The 24,239-nt window shown below is 42.2% G+C and overlaps 1 protein-coding gene across 1 annotated transcript in view; it reads right to left on the bottom strand.

Moving 5' to 3' along the window:
- Nucleotides 1-12,023, bottom strand: part of FBN2 (fibrillin 2) — a 138,224-nt gene extending 126,201 nt beyond the window's left edge. Inside the window, exons 1-4 of the mRNA XM_081880295.1 lie at nt 11,176-12,023; nt 7,569-7,651; nt 4,145-4,243; nt 2,644-2,739 (exon numbers count right to left, since the gene is read on the bottom strand). Of these exons, the coding sequence (XP_081736421.1) occupies nt 2,644-2,739; nt 4,145-4,243; nt 7,569-7,651; nt 11,176-11,405 (508 nt within the window). The 5' untranslated portion in view covers nt 11,406-12,023. The remainder of the gene's footprint in view (nt 1-2,643; nt 2,740-4,144; nt 4,244-7,568; nt 7,652-11,175) is intronic.
- Between the last annotated feature and the right edge of the window lie 12,216 nt (nt 12,024-24,239).

The raw sequence follows: 24,239 nt of genomic DNA, 5'->3' as shown, positions 1-24,239 counted from the left end.
GGTCATCAGGTTGGGAAAGGCTACCATACTGTGTGCCTTGCCTCACCGACACAGGAAGACGCTGTAACTTTGCCCTCCTAATTTCCTAGATTGAGGCCAATGGTAACTAATGGGGGGAAATGTTATAAAGACAAGAGAATGCGTCAGCCGATGAGTGAACGTACATAGTTTAGAATTATCAGCAGAAGAACAGACTTGAGTGCTATTATGTCAGTGTATTCTGTACCCCACCCTGGGATCTATTGCAATGAAAGATGGATTATAAGTGTGCTAAAAGAAAGAAAGAAAAGGATGGATGGATGGAAGGTATTGAAAGTTCAGAATAAGTAGGCAGAGCAGTTCAAAATGGCCAGACATTTTGAGCCACAGGTGCCCCTTTCATGAGGCAGTTCTGTATGCTGTGAAAAATGCAAGTTTGGAATAGGGAGGAATATTTATCTTTTCTTTACAGTTTTGTTCTTTTAAGTGTCTGTTAAACGAAACACACACAAGTCTCACTTTACAAGCATTCGCGTATCAAGTTCAATATTTCCATTCATTCCTATGGGAACACTTTGAATGCAGGATTTGTCCACATTCTTCTCCCTAACTCTCCATGTCCCCCCACTGTAAAAAAAAAAAAAATATTGCTGCAGCCAATTGGTAAAAGAGAGACAAAGGGGTAAAATGGATTTATCCAATCTCTTCAGCTCTCCGATTTGTCTGATTTTTCCTGCTCTCTAATTGGTCTAATCTCACTCCACATTCCCTTTCTTCATGGTTTCTGTCTGAAAATGTCAGCCACCAACCATCAAAGCACAAAAAACCCCAAGGAAATAAGGAAGTTGGCTGTTCAGGTATGTGACTCTACAGCATGTATAGCAAGGTTTTGACAGTCCATTTGTGTTCGAAATACTTGGGTTTTTTTATTTGCCTTCTTACTCTGGAAAAAAACAATAGTTTGTACAAGAACTTAAAGCCCATTCTTGCATTGAGCTCAATCTGCGAGTTTCCCTTTCGTTGGACTGCAGTTAAAGAGATACTCTAAAATGAAATAATCCAGAGTTGTTTCACAAGTGCATATTGCAGTGCAATCTATAAAGTGCTAAAAGTATCTATGTCTGCAATAGCTCCATTTTTACCTAGCAGATTGCAACCATAAGAGGTTTCACTGTCTTAACAATTTCCTCAAGCAACAGCTAAAAGTGATTTGGTCTCAATGTTTTTAGGCAGGTTTCCAACCCAGCCCCTATAGCGTATGGTCAGGTTTTGAAAGCATTCAGCTTTCCTGTGCCAAAACAACACAGAAGTAGGGAGTGAATAAATCATTCATACTGGGGGGGGGGGGGGGAGGGAAATGAAAGGGAGGGGAGAACTTTGAAGTGTGCTAGAACTATCCCCTTATATCACAAGGGGAAACACATAAAAATGTACTGTTGTCGCAAGACATTCTACTCCTTATCAAGGCTTATTAAACCGAATTACCTTTCACTCATCTATGCGCAGAATGACAACACTTCTGTGTTGTTATAAAAATATATAGCGAGTGAATTATGATGCCATGTGAAATAACATTGGGTTTTTTTAAAATCTCAAGTACAGTGCATTTAAATAATGTTTGCATAGTGATAATGGATAAGAATAATATTTGTCTAATTTTCATGTGAACTACAATTCAGTGCACACAAGCTGGACCTGCAACAAAATGGTGCAGTGTGTGGCGCGCTCCTGTCTGCTGATCCAGTCAGCCAAGCATGCCCTCCTCCAGGATATGGAGAAAGGGAGAAAGAGAGAGAGAGATTTTTTATTCTCCGCCCTCCCCACTACGCCAGCAAACAGTCAGCATTCCAAAGCCAAAGGGAATATTCATGGGGCTTTTGGGAGTTGTCCCCCCTTTAAGGGGTCCTCTAATATTTATTGTACTTCTGCAAACCTTGGGAACTACCAGGTCTTCTGATATCCCCTTCTCGTGCATGGGTGGGGTTGTTCTGGCTACAGAAACACAAGCACACAAAGACTTGAGCATGTTATCAGCTTATAGGTTACAGCCCAAATCTTCAAGTGTGGCTAAAATAACTGCACCGTTTATTGCCAGCTCAGATCTTGATTCTCACTGATATAAAATGCCGGAGCCAAAAGAACCGCTGAAAAAGGAGACAGAGCTAGTAGAAGGCGAGAAATGTTTGAAATTTAAGGAGCAAGCAAGGGTGTGCAATGTAACAGCAAATAATATAGGGAAGGAAGGAAGAAGCAACACACATAGAAACACAGAAAGATAGCAAGGGTAGGAAAGGGGAATTCTATCCTACAATTATCTACCCTTCTCTTCCTAAGCTCCATTCTGTCTGTCTCTATATGGACAATAAAGACTACTCAAGTGTATGGAGACATAATACCAAGCAATGCTTTGGTATTAGCATGCATGAGCAGTCAGGTTTGATGTTGCAAACTCCATCCTCCCTCTCTCATACTCTTGCACACTGCAATTTCTAAACGGGGTTCTTGGCAAATGATTTTGCTATTGCATCAAAAACGTAGCAATCTATAGTCTGAGTAAGCTGTAGTTTGCTCCTAAACCAGAATGAAACCATGACCTGGGATCTTGGTTAAAAGGCAAATTATGGTTTTCCTACAGTCCAGAAGGAAGCCAAAGTATCTACTTACGTTGTCCACAGTAAGTACCAATATATCCCTTCTGGCACTGGCATTGGTCTTCTAGACAGGAACCACCATTCATGCATCTGATACTGCACTGTTGTACTGCAGCAAAACACAAACAATTTAAAATTATGGCAGGTAGCTTTAAAAAATGCACAACCACCAATCAAGCATGCAGTGATATTTCAAGGCTGCCCAAATACTTGCGATAGGTATTAATTTAAAGCAGAAAATAGGAAACAACCACATAAGAATACGTAACATATTTCAGCACCTCATTAACTGAAAAGACTTTGCTGTAATCTTAAAAGCGATCTAAGGCACGTTATTTTAAGCTACAGGCATGGAGCTAAAGGCTGGTGAATTCCAATGCATGTGTAACTAATTCCTTCATTTGCTGCTACCCTGTCAGGAAAATGGGGAAGTCTCTCACCTCTTCACTTATACACACTTGCCTCCCCACTTTCTCACATTAAGATATCTGTGTCCCCCCTCCCACCACTGCATCCTTGTTCATGACACTTTTTTTTTCTGTCCACCCTTCTCTCTTCTTGTGCTGTTGGGGTGAAACTACTCTGCCAAAAACAGAGAATAGGCATGGTGCTCTGAATTTTGCAGTAAAAAAACAACAATCCAACTATAACTTTTGCCTTTAGACTGCCATACTCAATATATTTTTCCTTCCTCTAATTTCACTATGATATTATCCTTTTCTTAAATCTCTGCACTTTCCCCTTTAGATTTATGTTGTCACTTTGAGGCTCCTTTGTCTTTATCTCTTTTATCCTTTATCTCAAAGGTCTTTACCATTCCTACAATTAGTTTCTTTTCTTTCATTTTCTTATATCAACCTCATCCCATCCATCCATCCATTCTCTGACCTCAAGGTCTTTTGTTCATTATTCTAGGTGCACAGAATAATCGACATGAATTAATATATTACTACCTTCCTAAATTTTCTTTATTAAAACAGAGGTTGCAATCCTAGACGCAGTTACGCGGGAGTAAGACCCATTGAACTCAGTAGGACATGCTTCTTGGTAATACTGCATGCATAAAACTGCACTGCTGATAACTTGCTCTTCAGGAGATAAGCTAATTCAAAATACAATACAATGTCAGTTTTAAAAATAAAATAAAATAAGAACTATATACATAAAAAGACCCCAAGCAGAGAACTGAAGTAGCTGAACAGCAAAAACTAAATTACATTTCCTACAAATGCGTTCTTAAATAAAGGTGTTTTCACTGTTCACTAAAAGGCAAGTAGGGACAGAACCCGTTGGACCTCCCATGGGAGAGCATTTGAGACACAGTCATAAAAAGTGATGAGCAGGAATCTTCTATATGCAAAGCAGCACCTTTCATGCAAAAGAAGGTAGGGAAGATGAGACAGGTAACTCTCCCATGCACTTAGTATTTATCTATCCTTAAACACTATCCTAGTGTAAAATGTTGCAAAACACTTTTTCTCCCTAACTTTAAAAATGGAGACTTTAGGCCTTACTTGATTTTGTTCCACAGGTTGGCGATATCTGACCACTGGAACAAGTGCACATGTTGGGGCGAGAACAAAATCCATCACCACAGCTATTTCTACAAATTGCTGAGGAAGAAAATAATGAATCAAAATGCTTGTACATCTTAAATTGCTTAAGAAACACTGGCAAACAAGATAAATTATTTGCTTAAATGTGTCCAATTCCCACCCCCACCCCCCACACACCCCAAGAACATAAGCAACTGTGTATATGCTGAAACAATGTTACTTTTGTTTTTGGTTTTGTGTTTGTTATGCTAGCTTCACTTTTACTAAAAACAGGGCTGTAAAGATAGAATCTGTTATGATGCGCTTAAGATTTTAGAGGGTGGTACAAAACATTACTTCTCTAAGAAGTGAGATTTGTGTGCTAAATACAGGTAAAAGTCAATCTGGAAATCAGAAAATTCTAAAATTATGGAGTGACATTTTACTTTTGCGTGTAAGGGCTGAGAGACAAAACAGATGTGACCTTAAGCGTGTAAATGCATTTAAGACACCTGTTTTTGCTATCAAGATAATAGCCACAAAGGAGGGTAGGATGAGTTGGATCAGGACCATGGCACTGGGTGTGGGGAGGAATGGGAGACAGGGCTAAATTCTTTCCTTTAACGCTGTGGTCTCAATGAACCACTGGCAACCACTGGTGCCAATGGAAGTTTCCTTCTTGGGGTTATTAGCATCTTTTTGAAATGGGAGGGGAATCATTGCAACCATGATGTGGTCCACTTATTCCACAGAACCAGACCTCCTACCTTCCCCATGGCTGTTATTTTGATAATAAAAAGCAGGCGAATTAAATTCATCCATATATTTAACAGCAGGATTGTTTTATCCCCCATAAGCCTAAACTATGGCTTTCTAGTTGGCAACAGTATCTTCAAAAACAATGCTAACAGCTGACTTTTTCCTAGCCAAAGAATACATAGAACTAGTCAGAGACTTTGAAGTTCCTTTGCTGTAAAGATACATGATTACCTCCAGACAAGTGATTATTTTTGAGATACGGTTCATTCAAACATTTTCTAGGAACATTAATTTTAAATATCTCTCTGACCTCGTTTTAGAGACAATGGAATATTTTCTAGCTTAACTGACACATTTAAAAGATGAGCAGATGGAACTTCCCACACCTGTTTTAGCGCTGCAAGGAATAAATAACTTTGCACAGCTAAAGTGCAATGCAAATGATACGTAATGAAATTAGTATTTTCACAGCTCCAGCATATCCATGTTTACTCAGAGGAAAATCCAGTGTTCAGTGCAGCTTACTTCCAGGGTTGCTACCTTGTTTGAGATAGCAATACTTGCATAGAACTGTTATCTTGTTTGAGCTTTTAATGATGGTTATTGAAATATGGACAGAACAAAGCATTCCACATGAATATAACAAACCTGCTATATAACTCATACAGTGGGTTTTCAGAGGACTGATGGAGAATACTCAGGCTGAACACATCTATACTCTAAGCACTGCATCTATAATAACGCTTTTCAGTGTACTAGCAGCATATTCTGAGCGAATTTTCCCATCTGAAACTAACTAGATATTCACATGTGCCTTTGAAGCCCTTTGTGCTGTTTTGTGTACAGTGTTAATAGTGGATGTTGTTAATATGGGATAGAACACAAAATAGAAAATGCATGTATATCGTAGCCAAGATATGTAATACAAATGTAAAACCTAACAATTTAAGCCAAAGCTATTCCAAGCATCATGTGTGAAAATGTTCTGAAGATTGGCCTGCAATATAAATGAAACTTTGTCCAAAAATGCCATAACTGAGAACAGAAATAAAATAAAGGTCACCCTTCTGCCACTTGAGAAAGTAGAATAAATAGTTAAAACACAGATCTATTCTCTTACTTTTATTATTTCTGGGTTAGGAAACTTTAAGGTATGCCTATATGGTGCAGTTAATGTTAAGGCCAACTAGACACCTGGGTCAGAATGTGAACAGAATTCCTTCATAACTAAGTTTAAAATTTCAAACCCCAATTCAGGTCTTCTTAGTCACTTGATTTGTTGAATGGTGCATTAGGATATGAGTTAGAATGGATTATCAGGATTACACTAACAAAAGAAATTTATTGCCCCTTCAACAGTCCTTTGAGTTCAATAGAACGAACTCTTGGTTCCGGATCTATACTTTTCGGGAAGCATTGTAGCAGTGCTGGTAACTATTGCTGCATTAGTACTGGGCTTGAGGATTAGACCTCAGCATCTATGTAAAGTTATGTATTGTGCCCCTGCAACAGCTTTGGAGATGTAGCACCTGACTTTATAAACTGTTACTGTGTCACAGTGCAAGAGCTCAGGCCATAAACTACACTAACAGATCATAGAATCATAGAATCATAGAATTGCAGAGTTGGAAGAAACCACGAGAATCATCTATTCCAACCCTTGGCAATGCAATAATCTTTGTCCCAATGGGGGGTTCAAACCCCTGACCCTGAGATTAAGAGCCTCATGTTCTACTAGACTGAACTATCCTTCAATACTAGGCATGCCGCCTGAGAAGTAAGCCACACTGAGTTCAATGGAATTTACTCCCAGGGAAGTTTACAGCAGGCTACCCTCCTATACAAATTCCTGGGAGTGAGGTGCACGGAACACAGTGGGCCCCACTGAACACATCGTTTTACTTTTGATTAAACTTGCATTGCATTGTGCTCTTAACTTATAAAACCCCAACTGCCTGAACCTCTTCTCTCTAAATCCCAGAGATAGTGGATGTTGATAATATTAGTCAGTGGGGAAATAAAAGCCCTCTAGTCTGCATATGCCCAAATGAACTTTTAACATTTTTCACATGTTCCAGGGCTGAACTCTGACCTTAGCCGCAGGATGTAGGCTCACTCCTGGTGAGTCCAAACCACAGTTTAACTGATTTACATGCTTTTGTCAAGTCTTATCAGTTGTCACATAGCTCAGCACAATAAAGAGCTTTGCCAAATAAACAATCATGTTGTTGTTAAATATATATTTAAGAAAATCTAATCTAGATCTATTGTAGCACAGCTACAACTAACTAACAAAAACAAACTAACAAAAACAACCAACAGCCTTATGTGAAATATTATTCCTAGGTAACTCAGCTACATTTTCTCTCTGTTGATAAAGTACAACCTACTTTGCTTAGTATTTGACTATTTCTGTTTTAAGTGTTCATTGCTGGATTTCTGAATCTGTAAAAGGGCATTTTTTAAATCAATAGATTTGCGAGTTAGTGTCTAGTTTTTAAAAGCATAATGGAAGCCTAAACTTAGCAACCAGAGTAGATTAATTCCTTACTTCCTTTTTAAAAGGGTAATTAATTAAAATTCAAAGATGTCTTTTGGATGGATTATTACTCAGAGGTTGTAAAATCTGAAGCCAAACACTTACGAACAATACACTGATTTCCCCCAGGGAGTGTTTTCCATCCAGGACAACAGTAGGAGTGGAATCTGGAGCCACACACATTTGGCCTGTTATATGCAAACAAGTGTGTACACAAAAAATATAGGTCAATGGAAACAGATTTTAGGTCTGCATGATAAAAATGCATTGGCCTCAGAAACAACATGCAAGCTTTTCTTTCTTTTTCGTTTTACAAAACCCTCACATTTCTTAATAAAAAAAAGCATTTCACTGAATCCCTCCCTCCAAGAGCTAAGAGCCCAACTTTTGAGCAAAAAGAGACAATGACTAAGTAATAAGTATTTAGTAAGGTACCAATTTTAAACAGTTCTGAACAATGGACCAAATGCATGCTCTTCTGTAACTACTTTACAAGCAGTAAATAATTCACACCAAACATATCTAAAACAGCCTTTTCATCTTAACACCAAGAGTTACATTTTATATGAAAATCAGATTTTTCTAGAGGTATATTAGAAAGATTTGAAAGTGGAAAGAAATGATCATGCATTTTATAACTTAGCATTTTAAAGCCTCCCTCAACCAATCTGAAAAAACATGTTTCTTCAGCAGATTTTAATTGAAATCACCCTTCAGCACTGTTATAGCAAAGACCATTAAAAACTTGATCATGAAACTGAAGCAATATTTGCCACATTTGGTATTGCTATTAGTGTCGTATTTACACATGCTTTCTTTTGCAAAAGCCAGATGTTTTTTACACCACTCTCAAGAAACATATGGAAACTTTCCAAGATGGACCAAAATTTAAAATTAACATTCAAATCAAGCCAATCAGAAGACATTAAGAAGAAAAGCAACAATTACAGAAGGGGGAAAGGATAGAAGTAAATGGAGACAACTGTTAGTATTTGGATTGAAAGTTTGAAAGGGAATGCACAGATGTGTGATGGGACTGATTAGGAAAACAAGCTGTATAGAGAGGTGGCTATTGGGATACAACTGCATCTTAACAAAACAGCCTGGTAGAGACAAGATCAAAAGAAATGTGGCTGTCCATTAGAGCTAGCTGCAAACCAGTGGTTCCTATGTATTGCCTTGTTGGTAGGTTTTCTACAAGACAACTTCAAAGATAAAGGCGTAATCATAGGAGCCAACTCCTAGGGGCTGAGGGGTCTCCAGCCTCCTTGCCATAAAATATTTGAGGGGGCCAGGCCCCCCAAAAGTTGATGGGAATTCCCATTCAAATAGTGTGTGGGCACTGCATCATGTGATCAATAATGTGGGGCAGGGCTTACCTGCCCCCCCATATGTTATTCAAGTTGGCACCCCCTGGGAGTAATGGTGTCTATTTCATGGGGAGCTTTGGAGAAGTCAAATAGAAAAATAAGGCAAACCCATTTCATCTTCAAAACTGTAGCCTTCTATGAAAGAGAACCCTCAATTGCTCTATAGCGGTGTGCTTCAAGAGAGCACATTAGGACTAGTTCTGGGTGTGGGGACCAGACAGCAGGACAGTGAAGGGAAATATTAAAGAATGGGTCCAGGTCCAAGACTTGATGCCACCCACAGGCAACTATCAATTGCTTATGGGATGTTGCTAAGTTCTTACAGGACAATAACAGTGGCAGAGTTAATATTGAAATCCTGAATCCTGGAAGAAAGATTAAAGGCTATTTGAGGTAAAAGAGAACTTGGTGGGAGGTTGATTGGGCTCTGATGCCAAGGGAGAATTATGGGTTGAAGGAGGCTGTTCATGGGAGACAAGCATTGATGGGACAGTTATCAGGAAGTGGCTGCAGGCTTTACAGAGGCAGGATAAAGTGATGTTTTCAGCTGAAACACTGCATGAAACACTGGTTTATCAGAAACAAGACTTACGGATGGTGCGAGACCAGTTAAAGAGGATAAATGAGCTAGAAGATAGGGACTGGGAATGTGGATAATTTACCTCTGAGTTGCACGGAAGTACTTGAAGGAGAGCAGAAGAGGAATATTGCAGGAGTGGCTGCATATTATGGGGTAGGGAAGGAATTCATTGGGGCTGGAGCACTGGAAATCAGGAAGTTGCAGGAAATGAGCACAGAACAAGAGGAAAGAACTACAGAAGTGCTTTTAGGGGTTGTCAGCAGGAGTAGCCAAAGGTTTCATGGAAGCAGAATAAAGGTGAGCTGAAGGTTTCATCAAAGCACAATAAAGGTGGCATTTCAGAATTTTTGCCTGTGGATCACCCAGAAGTTGCCGAGATGGTGTGCATGCACATATTTGATGGGGGGGGGGGCGCAGAATGGCAGGTTGCAGCTGGTTGCATCCACGCATAACCTGCTGCTAAGGCGATACAAGGAGTACGACAAGGCTGTATATTGTCTCCCTGTTTATTTAACTTATATGCAGAATTCATCGTGCGAAAGGCGGGGCTGGATGAATCCCTAGCCGGAATTAAGATTGCCGGAAGAAATATTAACAACCTCAGATATGCAGATGACACAACCTTGATGGCAGAAAGTGAGGAGGAATTAAAGAACCTTTTAATAAGGGTGAAAGAGGAGGGCGCAAAATATGGTTTGAAGCTCAACATCAAATAAACGAAGATCATGGCCACTGGTCCCATCACCTCCTGGCAAATAGAAGGGGAAGAAATGGAGACAGTTAGAGATTTTACTTGTTGGGCTCCATGATCACTGCAGATGGTGACAGCAGCCATGAAATTAAAAGACGCCTGCTTCTTGGGAGAAAAGCAATGACAAACCTAGACAGCATCTTAAAAAGCAGAGACATCACCTTGCCAACAAACGTCCGAATAGTTAAAGCTATGGTTTTCCCAGTAGTGATGTATGGAAGTGAGAACTGGACCAGAAAAGAAGGCTGATCGCCAAAGAATTGATGCTTTTGAATTATGGTGCTGGAGGAGACTCTTGAGAGTCCCATGGACTGCAAGAAGATCAAACCTCTCCATTCTGAAGGAAATCAGCCCCGAGTGCTCACTGGAAGGACAGATCCTGAAGCTGAGGCTCCAATACTTTGGCCACCTCATGAGAAGAGAAGACTCCCTGGAAAAGACCCTGATGTTGGGAAAGGTGGAGGGCACAAGGAGAAGGGGACGACAGAGGACGAGATGGCTGGATAGTGTTCTCGAAGCTTCCAGCATGAGTTTGACCAAACTGCGGGAGGCAGTGGAAGACAGAAGTGCCTGGCTTGCTCTGGTCCAGGGGGTCACGACACGACTAAATGACTAAACAACAACAAGGCAATACACGCCTGGCCTAGTTCTCACAAACAGCATCGGATCGAGGAGATAAACCTTTTGCCTGCCCTGTACCACTTCAGACTGCAGGTGGAGGCCCCCCAGGTGACCTGCTCTTTGGGGCGGGGCTAATCATGACACACCTACGACTGGAGCATCAAGGAGCATCAAGCTAGGCTAGGATCCTTTTCCCCCTGACACCTAGCGGGCCCCCGTGTCCACAGAGACTGCTCCACTCCGTTCCCACTAAGACCATGCACCCCACCCCCGCTTGCCGCCTGAAAGTGGTACGATCCGGGCACGCGGCTTCTATAAATGCCGCCTCGCCGTCGCTGTTTGTGAGAGGCAGGCCTACCTGCGCGGCGCGAGGCAACGCGGCTTCCCTACCCCCTGAGCGCGTCCTGCTGGCCTCTCCGGCGGACTCGGTTCGTGGTGGCGGCGCTCTCCAGGCTCCTCGAGGCTGGGTAGCTGGTGCCGCCGCCGCCCCCGCCGCCTGTTGCTCCATCCGCCGGGCGGACCTGCTGCTTGCCTTGGGCGGCTGCTCCCTGCGCCCAGAGCGCCACACAGCCCAGCCAGAGGAAATAAGGCTGCAGGCGGAGCTCCCGCCGCCTCGCCATGGTCGCGGGCGCGAAAATCCTGAGGTGCCTCAGAGAGGAGCCCCGACCTCCGGCTCGCCCCTGACTTCTCCCTTCCTGAGGAGAAGAGGCGTTATTCCTCCTCCGGGCCGCGCGCTCTCTCCCCTCCACCTCAGCGCGACGCTCTGCTGCTGCGGGTCGGGGCGGCCAGGGGGGCGGCGGCGGCTGCTCCTTCTCTCGCTCCGCGCTGCATCCTCCTCCCTTTTCCCGCCTCTCCGCTGCTCGCCTTCCCGAGCGAAACGATGAAAAGCCGTCGGGGAAAGAAGGGAGAGAGAGGAGGTCCGGCTCTTCCCGAGCGAGGGGGAAAGGGGGAGAACAATCGAAGGGTGTGGGCGCCCTCAGAGGGGCTTTTCGGAGAGCGAGCTCGAAATTGCCCGCCTCGAGGATAACAGCAATAATGATGAGGAGCCGCTAGTGACAGGGGCCGGCAGCAGCTTTCCACCCTGGAAGGCGAAAAAGGAGTTGAAGAGAAGCTTGCTGCTGCTGCTGCTGCCGACTCGGGGGAAGGCGAGGCGGCGGCTCTTGCCCGGTGCGCCGCGAGAAGAATGAGGGGCGAGGGAGGGAGGCAGGGCGGCACTACCGCCCGCCCGTCGGTGGGGAGCAGCAGCGCCGCGCCAAGCACGTGGGAGAGGAGCGCGCCCGCGGAGGGCAGGGAGGCTGAGGGAAGGGGGCGCCCGGAGGGGAGGCGGGAGAGGGAGGGGCCGCGGCACTTGTGAAAGGGGGCTGGAGGGAGAGCGGGAGGAGCTTCGTTGGAAGCCGCGGGGAGGGAGGGGCTGAGGGGGCGCCGAGGGGAAAGTCTGTCAGAGGAAGAGGAACCGTTGGGCGCCAGTCAGTCAGTCAGTCACACAACCTTGTTGCCCGTTCTCAAGCAGTCCGTCCATCCACTTCCCAGCCCCCTGGCCTCGTAGTTTCTCTTTGCACCCAAAAAATCACCTCAAGAAAGGCGGGACAGTTCGGGGGAGTTTCTCACCCGTCGCGGGCCAAATTTCCCTCAGTTGGAGTCTCCGGGATAGGGTTGTCATGCGTCCGGGTTGTCCCGGACACATACGGAACACTGCTGTATATAGTAGCGCACCGGAGTCACTGCCCGGAGGAATCCGGACGTATGGCAGCCCCTGTCGGCGGCGTCGATTTCCCCGCCCCCCCATCAAAAATCGCTCAAAAATGACATTATTTTAATTTTTTGCGATTTCGACCAAAAAAGCTGAGCAACTTTGCGGGAAACTTTTTAAAAAAGCTCAACAACCCTACTCTGGGAACCTGCGAAGGAAAAAGGCGGCAGCGTCGTCCTTTGCGCCTCTGGAACGGCTGCCTCAGAAACCTTCGCCGCGAGCGAGAGAGGAAAGATGTGGTTTGGAGGCTGCATGGGGTCTCCGGAGAGAGCTGGCGGGGGACTGTCTGGCACGCACGAGGGGATCCCTTCACGAGCCTCCGGGATCCTGACAGGCGCACGAGGCGACGCCCCTCGTAAAAGGAACCAGATGGGAACTTGAACGCGATCCAGAGCCCACGGATGTCAACGAGAGCGCTGATTTCTGTCGGCTTTGATCAGTGGAACTGGCAGCTGGAGGGCAGAAAAGCGAGGATCCCGCGCAGGGCTCCAGAAACGCCGACAACCAGGACTTCAGTGGAGCTCAATCCTGGCTGGCAAATGTCCTTATAGACCAGGGTTTCCCAAATTTGGGGTTCCAGCTGTTTGTGGACTACAACTCCCATCATCCCTAGCTAGCAGGACCGGGGGTCAGGGATGATGGGGGTTGTAGTGTCTGGAAACAGCTGGAAACCCAAGTTTGGGAAACACTGTTAGAAACTGTCCTGGGACTGTGAAGGAAACTCAGCTGTAACCCAGGGGTAAGAATCTGACCACCTGTGACCTTTCCACCAAACTTCAGTTTCAGTAGAGCAATATGGAATCCTGGTTTCTCTCACTGACAACAGATATGTTTCTCTTGCAGCAAACTACAGCAGCAGAACAATTGAACACAGGAAGCTAATAACTGAAAACTGCTACCGCAAAAGGCATCGTCATGCAGTCTAGTCTTTTGTTTCTTGTACTGCAAGGATAATATTGTAGATTTAGCAGCAACACAAGGACACGGGTGGCACTGTGGGTTAAACCACAGAGCCTAGGATTTGCCGATCAGAAGGTCGGCGGTTTGAATCCCCGCGACGGGGTGAGCTCCCATTGCTCGGTCCCTGCTCCTGCCAACCTAGCAGTTCAAAAGCATGTCAAAGTGCGAAATTTTAGAGGGGAAAAAGGCACCCGAATCGTGGAAAGAAGCCTTTATCACACTTATACCAAAGACTGAAACTGAAAAAAACCAGATCAAGAACTACCGCCCTATATCGTTACTTAATGTGGATTACAAAATATTTGCTGACATTTTAGCAAAAAGATTGAAGAGGGTGTTGGTGGAGGAGATTCATAAGGACCAGGCAGGCTTTCTCCCAGGGAGACATTTGTCAGATAATGTAAGGAACATAATTGATATTATGGAACTTTTGACAGTAAATATCAACACGAAGGCGGTTTTAATATTTGTGGATGCGGAGAAAGCTTTTGACAATATTTCTTGGAGCTTTATGAAGAAGAATCTCCATGGGATGGGGGTAGGCCAAAGATTTGAAAATGGTATAAGTGCAATATATTCTGAACAAAAGGCAAAGTTAATTGTAAATAATGTGGTTACTGATGAGCTTCCTATAGAAAAAGGGACACGTCAGGGGTGCCCAATATCCCCATTACTTTTCATATCAGTCCTGGAGGTTTTGTTGAATATGATTAGGGGGGACCAGCTGGTAAAAGGAATCCAGGTCGGAGCCAAACATTATAAACTGAAGGCATTTGCAGATGATTTAGTATTGACTTTACAAGAGCCATACACTAGTACAAAAAGAGTTCTAGAACTAATTCAAGTTTTTGGTCAGGTAGCAGGATTTAAGCTGAATAAACAAAAAACTAAAGTCTTGGAAAAAAAATTAACAAATGTTGAAAGAGAGAGGTTTCAAAGTGAAACTGGGTTAATGGTGGCAAAGAAAGTGAAATATTTGGGGATTAATATGACATCTAAAAATGTGAACTTATTTAAAGATAACTATGACAAATGTTGGACAGAGATAAAGAAAGATCTAGAAATATGGTCAAATTTGAAGCTCTCCTTGTTAGGTCGAATTGCTGTGATCAAAATGAATGTATTGCCTAGAATGTTATTTTTGTTTCAGACATTACAAATTGTGGACAAACTAGACTGTTTCAAGAAGTGGCAGAAAGATATATCTAAATTTGTCTGGCAGGGCAAAAAGCCCAGAATAAAATTTAAGATATTAACTGATGCAAAAGATAGAGGGGGGTTTGCCCTGCCGGACTTAAGACTGTATTATGAATCGGCAGCTTTCTGCTGGTTGAAAGAATGGCTACTTCTTGAGAATACAGATATTCTGGATCTGGAAGGATTTGACAATAGATTTGGTTGGCATGCATATATATGGTATGACAAGGTTAAAGTTCACAAAGGATTCAAAAACCATATTGTCAGGAAAGCATTATACAATGTTTGGATTAGATACAAGGATTTGTTGGAAAATAAAACTCCTAGGTGGTTATCACCTATGGAGGCTAAGGAGGTGAAGAAGCTTAATATGGAATCTAAATGGCCAAAGTATTTTGAAATCTTAGAGCAAGAAAGTGGTAAATTTAAATTACAGAGTTTTGAGAAAATAAAGTCCAAGGTACGAGATTGGCTCCATTATTATCAAATAATAGAGACTTTTAAACAAGACAGGAAAATTGGCTTCCAGGTGGAGAAATCGAAACTAGAAACAGAATTGCTAGAACCCAATACTAAGAATTTATCAAGAATGTATAATTTGTTGCTGAAGTGGAATACAATAGATGAGACAGTTAAATCAGCTATGATTAAGTGGGCACAAGACATTGGTCATGATATTATGTTTGCTGACTGGGAACAGTTATGGACCACTGGTATAAAATTTACGGCATGTAACGCCTTAAGAGAAAATATTATGAAAATGATTCACAGGTGGTACATGACCCCAGTCAAGCTTGCGAAGATTTATCATTTGCCCAGTAACAAATGCTGGAAATGTAACGAGACTGAAGGTACCTTCTTTCATCTTTGGTGGACCTGCCCAAAGATTAAAGCCTTTTGGGAAATGATTTATAATGAAATTAAGAAGGTACTTAAATGTACTTTTCACAAGAAACCAGAGGCATTCCTCTTGGGCATGGTCGGCCAATTGGTGTCAAGGAAGGATAAGACTTTTTTTATGTACGCTACTACAGCAGCAAGGATTCTTCTAGCAAAGTATTGGAAGACACAAGAACTACCCACACTGGAAGAATGGCAGACGAAAGTGATAGACTTTATGGGAATGGCAGAAATGACTGGCAGAATCCGCGACCAAGAGAAAGAGACGGTGGAGGAAGATTGGAAGAAATTTAAAGCTTATCTTAAGAACTGTTACAAAATTGATGAGTGTTAAAATGTCAAGGGAAAGGAAGAAGCAGAATTACAGCTGTAACTGATTGATGAATTAAGATGAAATTGAGAAAGAAAATAAGTTAATATTTAACTGGAGTGAAGGGTTGCTGAAAAACTTTAAAATAAGGATGCAGAGAGGGTGAGGTATGGGGAAGTCCGAGAAAGAAGGTTTATGAAAAGGAGGATTTGAAATTATACTTGTTTGTATGTTTTTGTTTGGTTTTGTGTGTATGTTATTATGTTTTAAATTTGGAAAATTAATAAAAAATTAATTTTAAAAAAAACAAAAGCATGTCAAAGTGCAAGTAGATAAATAGGTACCACTCCGGCGGGAAGGTAAATGGCATTTCCGTGCACTGCTCTGGTTCGCCAGAAGCGACTTGCTGGCCACATGACCCAGAAGCTGTACGCCGGCTCCCTCAGCCAATAAAGCAAGATGAGTGCTGCAACCCCAGAGTTGTCTGCGACTGGACCTAATGGTTAGGGGTACCTTTACCTTTAATACCAACACTGGAATACTGGGAATTCACAAGACGTTTGGACCAAGCGAAATGATTGCTAACAACACACGAGAAAGTAAAGGTTTGCTGCAAAGTCATATTGCTCCAACTCTAGCTATCATCATGATTTTATTATCATCAACATCAAATGCATATCACAAAACAATCCTAGGTATTAAATCAGGCTTTGCCAACCTGGTATGGCCAGATGTTTTGGGTGACAAATGCCACTGGACCTCAAATTCATCTTCCTATGCTTTCTATGAAGGATGGTGAGCTCCAGTGCTATTTTGGGAGAAAAAGAGGTTCCAGAGCTCACTATGAATTTCTCCCTTGTTCTTTTAGAATGGCAATGGCATCCACCTGAGAGGTGCCGGAGCAGAACTCACGTGACCTCCGTCTGAAAAAAAGCCCTGGTGGTCTCTACCATGGTTAGCTCTACCAACCAAGTCTTATTTAAAGCCTGCAAGAAAATAGCGAGCTGCTTTCTCCAAATTCTTATGTTTGCTTTGTAATTTCATTCCAAAGTAAATCATCATCATCATCATCAAACCTTTATTGGCATCACTTACAAACATTCAGAATAAATAGGCCAATGCGATCTTGTCACCATTTCAACAGTACAGTGGTACCTCGGGTTACATACGCTTCAGGTTACAGACTCTGCTAACCCAGAAATAGTACCTCGGGTTAAGAACTTTGCTTCAGGATGAGAACAGAAATCGTGCTCCGGCGGTGCGGCAGCAGCAGGAGGCCCCATTAGCTAAAGTGGTGCTTCAGGTTAAGAACAGTTTCAGGTTTAGAACGGACCTCCGGAACGAATTAAGTACTTAACCCGAGGTACCACTGTACAATCATTTCCAAAAGAAAGAAGAGGCGAGCAATCTATTTCACCTCTGTGGGTCTCCAGAAAGGGCAGGGTCCTGTAGCGTACTTCAGCGGCAAAAAAAATCAAATAGCAGAACTTAGCTACTGTCTTGGTGAGCTCCTGGCTCTCCCCTGTAATAAGAAGCACATAAACTCTGTCTCTGGTTTCCACATTGGGATACATAGATAGTCTAAGAATTGTTGGCGGAGATTATCATACATTTTATGTTTAAGAACCATGTGAGCTAGAGTTTCCACCAGGTGGGCATCAAATGAGCAGATCCTATCTCCTTCGGCCATACCTGCAAACCTACCCCAAAGGAGGTTAGAAGGATTACAATTGAACCTAGCCAGCGAAAAAGCCCTTCTTTCTTGCGGGTTAAACAGAAATTGTAAATAATTAAGGTTACATTCCTGCGCCCAAGAGAGTCAAAAATAAAAAGGAGAGAGTGTATGTGATGAACAAACAACGCTAGTGGGTTTTAAAGAAGCTTTGTGAGAGAATAAGGAATATTGCAAGAATGCAAATATGTCTGTAAAGGTATTTTAAAAGGCGATATTAATTTTGGGAATGCGTAGATAATAAACTTAAATATGGATGATTGTCAGAGAAGCTGAGGGAAGTCCAAAAGAGAAAAATATGTTAATTGGGAGTTGTTAATTGGAGATATTTGTGTAAAATTTAATAAAAATTTATTTAAAAAATAAAAATAAAAAGGGGAATATGTTTTTTTCTGCAGCTGAGATTAGTTCCTGGTGATCCAAAATAAATCACATAAATTCTGATATGCCATCATCACTCCACCATATATTTAACTACAGGAAAGAAGCTGTACCTGGCTGGCATAAATACAGAGTTTCCGGCTCCCATGTCAAATGTAAGCACTTCTTATAAAAGAAATCTAGACCAGCCTTTGCCAAAATAATGCCCTCTGGCCTTCTGTCTGTGGCGTTGTAATCCAAAACATCTGGAGGGCACCAGGTTGGCCAAGGCCAATTTAGACAATGTAAGCAAACTCAAGTGGGAAAGGCATATATGCACTTTCCCTGGAGCTTTCAGAATAACCCGATGCAATATCAAGATAAAAAAGCTTATAGCAGTTAAATAAGCAGGGGGAAAGTAAGCATTATTTTTTAGGCCATCTCTGCAGTCTTGCAATCACAGAGTTCTGCAGGGAATTGACATTTACTATTGTGTTTTCAAAAGAGAAAATACATAGTTTGTACTATGGGGAAAGGCCACGGGAAGATAGAACACCTTTTTCATCTTTGGAAGCCCATCCATACACAGGGCTCTCTGTCATTACGATGACTTCAGAAACCTCCATCAAAAAGATAACTTTAGCCACCAGTGGGGCTGGATTAACTATTATGTCAAGAACATCTAGTCAAAGAGACCCCTTTTGTAGTGTAATTATATGACAGCATGTCTTGAGTAGAGAGCGAGTCAAACATGCTTTTTTTCGTAGTGGAACACTTTAAAATCCCCATAGTTCAGACAAGCTACAAGATGACTGTTTCCTTTTCACATTGTTCAACCCAAGACAGCGCCATGTATTTTTCTCTAGCAATGGTCACTGTTCCATGACAATTGGCCCTGACTCTGGAAAGTAGAGGCCTAGAGGTTGTTGTCCAGTGTTGTTATCTCAGGGTTCTTATCCAAGAAGTTGTTACTATGAGATAACAACCCATGTCTATGGGAATAATTACAATGTCTTTCTCTCTGTCATTGTTTCTTGGCCATTTTTACAAGCCGACATGCCTCTCTTGTTTTCTGTCACCAGTGAATGTGTTCTTTGCAAATTATAAGTTGCTGTGTGCAAGTCTCAAATCTTCCTTCAAAACTTCATACAAATGCATAGAATCTGCTGGGGCCTCCCAGCTTTATAATAAAGGCTTTGAGCTTCAAATAGTTCCCAATAGCCTGGCCTTGCTCCCATTTTGCTAAAGCTACGGCGAGCCTATACTGCTTTGATCTTTCAGTACTTATTCAGGAAAGTACAGTGGGAACAAAACACATCCATCTGTTATTCAAACTCACTTCATATTTAAAACATTTGAAATAGTATATGTTAAAATAGAACAATGAAATGTTAAGTTGGGCCTTACGTAATCATCAGGGTCATGTACCTTTTCAAGTTATTGACACTGGAAGGTTCATTCTAGTGATATATGACAAATGCTCATTTGTATAACCCTCAGCGAGTCTAACTTAGCCTTAAAGAAAGCACTGTGCATTTTTCTTAAAAGTTCACATATAGCTAAGCCAAAATGTTGACGAGATCCACTTTTGATTCAGATATTACATGCAGGGATGCCTGTAAAATAACAGCTTCTTTTTTCCCCACTCTCCATGGGGAAGGGAGAAATAACTACAGTAATTTTCTAGGCTTATGCTTGTCTCTGTGATTCCTAAGCACCCAACAGCTGGCTTCTAGGTGCTTGGGAACCCCATGAAAGGTACTGTCTTTTGAAGTATATTGGGTCACCCACCTGTCAATCATGTGTTGTCATAATGAGGTCACATGATTACAATATGAGTGGCCCCACCCACCTGTCAAATTTGGCCCCGCAGGCCAATCCTGATAAGGTTGGGACTGGTAGAGTTTCCCCACCCCTGCTCTGAGGATATTTATGGGAGCTTGCTAATTATTTCAAAGAAAACTAACACCAATGACTGGTGTTGAGTAGATGCGTCAAAATGGTACCAACCATGGGTCAAGTGATGTTTTATTTTGTTTTCAATGGAGACCAGCAAGCAACTAATACTATCATTAGTTTTACGTATCTACTATGACAACCTGGCTGACCCTGAAAATACATGTTCCCTTAGATTTGATTTGATTTGATTTGATTTGATTTGATTTGATTTGATTTGCCAATCCTTCTAATCCTGTATCCCATCTCCTACTATGCCTATCTCTAATAAAGGAGATAGAAGAAAAGGAGAGGGGTAATTTTGTCTTCTTTTCTGCCTGCCTTCTTTGAATCTCCAACTGTATTTGTTTCTGGAATCTACTGAAAAGCAGGATAAAATTAGCAAATTACTATGTTGCAGAATATTGGATTGTAGCCAACTATTTTTTTCCCAGAGTAGACCCACTGAAGGTAATGGGCCTAAGTTAGTCATGTCTATCAATTTCAGTGTATGAAGTGTCCCTACTTTAATCTACAGCTATATTAAATGAAAAAATGCATATGCAAAGCCAAGTACATTGACTATTACCCCAAGGGATGTGTTAAAAAACAATGGCATTATACAGATGAAATGAAAATAAAACAGAAGAGCAAATTAACATAAGCAATGGACGGCCAAGCAAACCAAAATACTGGCATAACAGACAACCAAGAAGAACAGATACACACAGAGAGAGAGAAAGTACCAGCAGGAAAAATAGAAGTAATATTGAGTCAGTAAAGTGCCAACTAATGGAACTTCAACTCTGAAAACTGGAGATGTTACAATCAAAAAGGTGGAAGTGTCTCAAAAACATTAACCAAAAAAGTCACAAAATGCTGAATGCAAGATTTGCAGGGAAAGAAAAATGTAAAAGTAGTCTGGGAAATTGAAGTCTGGGTTGGCAAGACAAAGATGACAGACAGTTGCCAATACCACACGGACTACCACAAATAACAGAAGAGAGAGACCGTAGTAACCTCAACAAGTAGGTTTATTGAAATGAGGCTGAAACTATATCCCTTGAGATATTTGACTAAAGGTTTTAAGAAGGAGTAATGACTTACAAAACATTTGTTCACTGTTCATTACAAGAGATTCTCCTTATCTGAGGCTAAGATTGGGATTTTTCATATAAACACAATTTTTGTAATGGTGGTCATTCATTCTCTCTGTGTGTATGAGTGTGAGTGTGTGAGTGAACAACCAAATCAAGAATTTTCAGCAATCATTGAGGTTGATTATGTATTTGATTAATAATATTTCACAGCAGATCCATATTAAGAAGAGTTACAGAGGGGGCAGTTTTAGTAAGCTTGTTGGCAGAATGCTCTTCTCCCAGCAGTGTTTATAGTAGCTGTAAGATTTTAAACCATTTTGAGGGGTTTTTCTACAAGCAAGCGATATATATATATATATATATATATATTAAATAAATAAATAAATAAATAAATAAATAATCAACCCCAAAAGAACATGCACAGCTTTAGCAGCCCTTCAGTTTATTCATAGGTGTAATGTGCAACTGGAGTGTGGTTGGTTTCAGAGTGAGACTTGCACCGCTTCCGCTCTGGCCTTATTCTAGTTTACCTCACAGCCTGTTTGTTGTCATTTAGTCGTGTCCGACTCTTCGTGACCCCATGGACCAGAGCATGCCAGGCACTCCTGTCTTCCACTGCCTCCCACAGTTTGGTCAAACTCATGCTGGTAGCTTTGAGAACACTGTCCAAACATCTTGTCCTCTGTTGTCCCCTTCTCCTTGTGCCTTCAATCTTTCCCAGGGTCTTTTCCAGGGAGTCTTCTCTTCTCATGAGGTGGCAAAAGTATTGGAGCCTCACAGCCTGTAGCTCCCCAGAATACCAAGGAGCCACTCAGGCTCCGCAACAGCAGAGGAGATGCTCAGGATCAATCATGTCAACCACCCGTTCCGTAGCAAGACCAGAGAGTTGACAGGATCATCAGCTTTCTCCACGGGAAACTCACCCAGAGCATTCAGGATTGTATCCGTTTCCATAGGTTTCCAAGGGTGGGTCGTCCAAATGGGCCCATCAACATTACAGGGGGGAATTGTTTCTGGGTAGCAGGTATGCATAGTCCCCATTTCTGAAAACATGTTTGGCTATTTCACTTAAGGCATGAGACAGACCAGGGTGACAGACTCCTTCCTCCACACACCTCTTAAATCTGTTATTGGTCCGTCCATCCCCCGCAGTCATCCAGAGAGGATTTTGTGGGGAGACGAGAGAAGAGGAGAGAGGGGGAAATCCCAACATGCTCGTGCAAATACTTTGTTGGATACTGTTCAAGAGTATTTCTTCTTTAAGATGTGAAAGCAAAAAAATCATCTAACTAGGCACCGTAGGAACACCATACATTCAATGTAAATGTGTAAAATATACCATACTTGGTATGAGGCTCATGCAAATCCCATAACTTTACATTTGATATTAATTGCATTTGCAAAGTTTAAACTGTAGCAGACACTGTGAGCCTTTCTGCAGTTTCAAAGTGTTTCCTAACTATAGTTAAGCCAATGTGTGATACTCCCACAAGTTTCTGTCCGATGCCAAGAGTTCAATATCCCATGATTGGCTTCTTCGCAGTCACTGCGTTGTCTGTGTTCATCTGATTCCACCAAAAGCCTCAAGCAAACGTGTTGAAGCTTCCTCAGGAACGGCTGGTAGCGTTTGTTTTTAAAAAACAAGGCCATATTCCATTTTTAATCATTGGACCCTTTAGCATGCTCAATCCTAGTGCTTTTATTAGCTAACACAAATCAAGGCTTGTAATCACATATTGGAACTGTGCAGTTCTGTGAATTTTCAGGAGGGAAGGATGTTAATTTCACACAGATGTGCTGTTGCATTCCTCTAGTTTTCAGTCTGAAAAGGAAATGCTAGTTATTCGCTTCTTGCAGACCAGGGGAAAATGTCTCCCATACTGTGTGTGTGTGTGTGTGTGTGTGTGTGTGTGTGTGTAGCATCTGAATAAAATTTTCATCATATTATTTATTTTCCTATTTTATATATATACATATTTATACATTATTTTTATTTTTTGCAGCTGCCACTGGAGCCAGAGCTCCAGAGCAAACCTGAACGGGGACTGGACTAGATTCCCTAACACTGCACTCCTCTTGTCTGCCCATCAAAACCTCCCATTGGCTTACTTCTAACTCAACAAATATACAACAAACAAACTGCACTTTACATTAACTTTTTCCTGAAGTCTGAATGTTTTCTTTAGCAGTCTCCTTAGTGCTGCGACATAAGATAATCTTTCAAAGGATCTTGGCAGCTTTAATGTGTCCACTGGATATCACGAGGTCTTTCCATCACTAGGAAAAACTGGTTCCAGGGCTGTCAATGTGCAAAATGGGGCTCAGTTGTGTGTGCATTCAGGTCTAGTAGTTCCATAAGGGCTGGAGGCACCTGATGAGGTCCCTTTAGAAATTTGAAGTGAGATCACTGACCCTTGGGCGCTTAGGACTTGAGGCCTACCTAGGGTCCCTTGCACCTTTGGTAAGGAGCTGTATCAGCACCCCTCTCAGGGAAAACAAAACCCACTCTATTGCAAGAACCTCATTAGAAGGTGCTACATTTTACAGGACCCAAGTTTTTGACGCATCTGAAGTGAGGGCAAGGTGAGGAGCCGCGCTTTTTTCAGAGGGTACACAGGGGTGCTTTTGTCCATTTACTACATTTATTTTTCCTGATTTGAACTATAAAATGGTGATTTCCTTGAGTCAAAATGTAAAGGGACAGTTAAGTCCAGTCGCGAACGACTCTGGGATTGCGGTGCGATTCTTGCTTTACAGGCCAAGGGAGCTGGTGTTTGTCCGCTTCCGAAGACATTTTTTCCAGGTCATGTGGCCAGCATGACTAAGCTGCTTCTGGCAAAACCAGAGCAGTGCACGGAAACGCCGTTTACCTTCCCACCAGAGCGGTACCTATTTATCTACTTGCACTTTTTCGCGTGCTTTCGAACTGCTAGGTTGGCAGGAGCTGGGACCAAACAACGGGAGCTCACCCCGTCGCGGGGCCTCAAACCGCTGACCTTCCAATCAGCAAATCCAAGCAGCACAGTGGTTTAAACCACAGAGCCACCATCATCATCAACCTTTTATTCGACCGTCAGTCAGAAAAAAATACAAATACATTTGTCAATACACAGTTAAAACATCCAAGAAGATTTTAGAGCTTAGCCAACACTAAAAGGGCTAAACAGGTAGCCCCATGTCAATACAGTCAATTATGGTCTTGCGACGCTT

Source organism: Podarcis erhardii, assembly GCF_964252035.2.
Source record: "Podarcis erhardii genome assembly, chromosome: 11".
Lineage (NCBI taxonomy): Eukaryota > Metazoa > Chordata > Lepidosauria > Squamata > Lacertidae > Podarcis > Podarcis erhardii.
This window is presented reverse-complemented; position numbering and strand designations above follow the sequence as displayed.